This window comes from Tarenaya hassleriana, unplaced genomic scaffold (genome assembly GCF_000463585.1).
Source record: "Tarenaya hassleriana unplaced genomic scaffold, ASM46358v1 Cleome203, whole genome shotgun sequence".
Classification (NCBI taxonomy): Eukaryota; Viridiplantae; Streptophyta; class Magnoliopsida; order Brassicales; family Cleomaceae; genus Tarenaya; species Tarenaya hassleriana.
The window spans coordinates 115,709-117,684 of record NW_010965398.1 but is presented as its reverse complement, the minus strand read 5'-3'; the positions used below and the strand labels follow the sequence as shown (position 1 = coordinate 117,684).

Here is a 1,976-nt window from a genome sequence, read left to right as displayed (position 1 = left end):
GTTTATTTTAGGATAAATTGATGAATTTAATAGATCTCTCATGTGATTCAAATTTATATATATTACAGTTATAGTGAAGGAGTTGCATGTTCAAAAATGATATAGTATGAATTGGAAAAATATATACATGCGTTTAGTGAAATATATACTTGTATATAGTAGTAAAATTTATGTGCAGAAATTCAAAACGGGTTGTGTTAATTGCAACACGGACATTGTTAAATTCAATACAGGTTGTGTCAAATGTAATACAGACTGTGTTATTTGCAATACGAATAGTGTCAGATTCAACACTAACCATGTCAATTCTCTGAGAAAATGTTGTTTTTTCTTCAGATATTTGACAAGGGCATGTTAGATGCAATAAGAACCGTGTCAACTTTCTGAGAGAATGTTATTTTTGCTCAGACTTTTAACATAGACCGTATTAAATATATGGAACATGAACAATTGCAACTTCTCGCACGAAAACTGCTAAATTATTACAACTTTTGATGGTGTCTCTTGTGTTTTTATAACTAGAAACATCAGATAATGTTGGATAAGATATCTAATTCAATTTTATAGAGTCGGGTTTTGAACTTGGTTCGAAAACATTTGGGCTAGCCCAAACCTCAATCCAATACCTTCGAATTGGATGCGGGCTCGGGCCGGGCTCGGGCCGGGCTCTTTGACCCGCCTAACATGGAGTTGAGATTTGATTATGACAGAAGTGAGTAACTTTTGTGCAATTACATGATACGTCATAAAACATGAAAAAGGGGGAAGATACTGGGTATTGTTTAAAACTTTTAGTACAATTGCTCGTCTCTTGAATGAGTTTTGTTATGATCTATGGGATCTTCATCATCATAATGATATTGTGAATAAGATAGGGGAGAGTTTTTGAAATGTAATGTTTATTTACCTTTGTATATTCCTTTTTTGTTCCTTATAATTTTCCAACATCTGTATATATAGATAGCTTGATGGGCATTTTTTGTTAATTGAAAATTCAACATTTTTAGAACATTTTAATTCAAAAGTAATATGAATTTTCAGGATTTAATTAATGACATTTTATTAATGAAAAACGAAATGATAAATAAAACAAATCAAACCCGATCAGATGTATATTATATGCTTATACTTACAAAGTATATGACCTGATTCCATCAAAAAAGAAAAACAAAAAAGGACGAAACCTTTGTTCTTGGATCAAAGAAGAGAAGAATCAGAGGGAAACTCCGTGCCGTTTTTGACGACCGGAGCTGCAAATCTCGCCGGCAAATCACAAGAAGGACGCTCTCCGTCATCGAAATTGAGGCTGTAGCTCCTGAGATCGTACGTGAAATCCAAGTTCCTTTTACTGCTCCTCTTGTTGTTAGTGCTAAACCTTCTTATGAAATTCTTCCACTTTGGCCCCGCAATTTTCTCCGACATCTCCTTCAGCTCCTTCAGTTTCTCCTTCGCCCAGCTTTCCCCTCTCTCTTGCTGTGAATCGCCATTCCAGCCCCCGCGAACTTCGGTGCCTCTTCGCCACCGGATTACGCAGAAATTACGCAAATACCCACCACATCCGCAGAACGTCGCCGTGTTGGCGTCGTCGTTTTCCTTCTCCTCCGTTACGTCGTACCTATTCTCTGTGTCCCCATTTAACGGCGCCGTTTCGCTCGCCTCTGCTAGTAGATTTTCTCGAGCAACCGCCATAACGAAGACAGACCACGACCACGACCACGACGGCCAAGAAGAAGAAGAAGAAATAAATAGGAAAAAATCTGTGAAAGCAAACTCTATTAGTCATGGGAATAGAAGGGAAAAGACGGGACTCCTTCAAAACAAAAGGGGTATAATTAATTAACCAATGAGAGAGCGACACGTTGCTAAGGTGACTCACAACTTGAAGTTTTAATTGGTCTGTCATTAGGATCTGGTGACAGAGACGTAAGATGAGCTACGGATGTTGACAGCCAATCATAATGACAGCTGTGAAAAGG

General features: G+C 37.7%; 1 protein-coding gene across 1 annotated transcript; it reads right to left on the bottom strand.

Moving 5' to 3' along the window:
• Positions 1 to 1,085: 1,085 nt before the first annotated feature.
• LOC104814117 lies at positions 1,086 to 1,765 on the bottom strand. The gene has a single exon (XM_010541997.1). The coding sequence runs from the start codon at positions 1,687 to 1,689 to the stop codon at positions 1,198 to 1,200; it is 492 nt and encodes a 163-aa protein (XP_010540299.1). The 5' UTR covers positions 1,690 to 1,765; the 3' UTR covers positions 1,086 to 1,197.
• Positions 1,766 to 1,976: the final 211 nt, after the last annotated feature.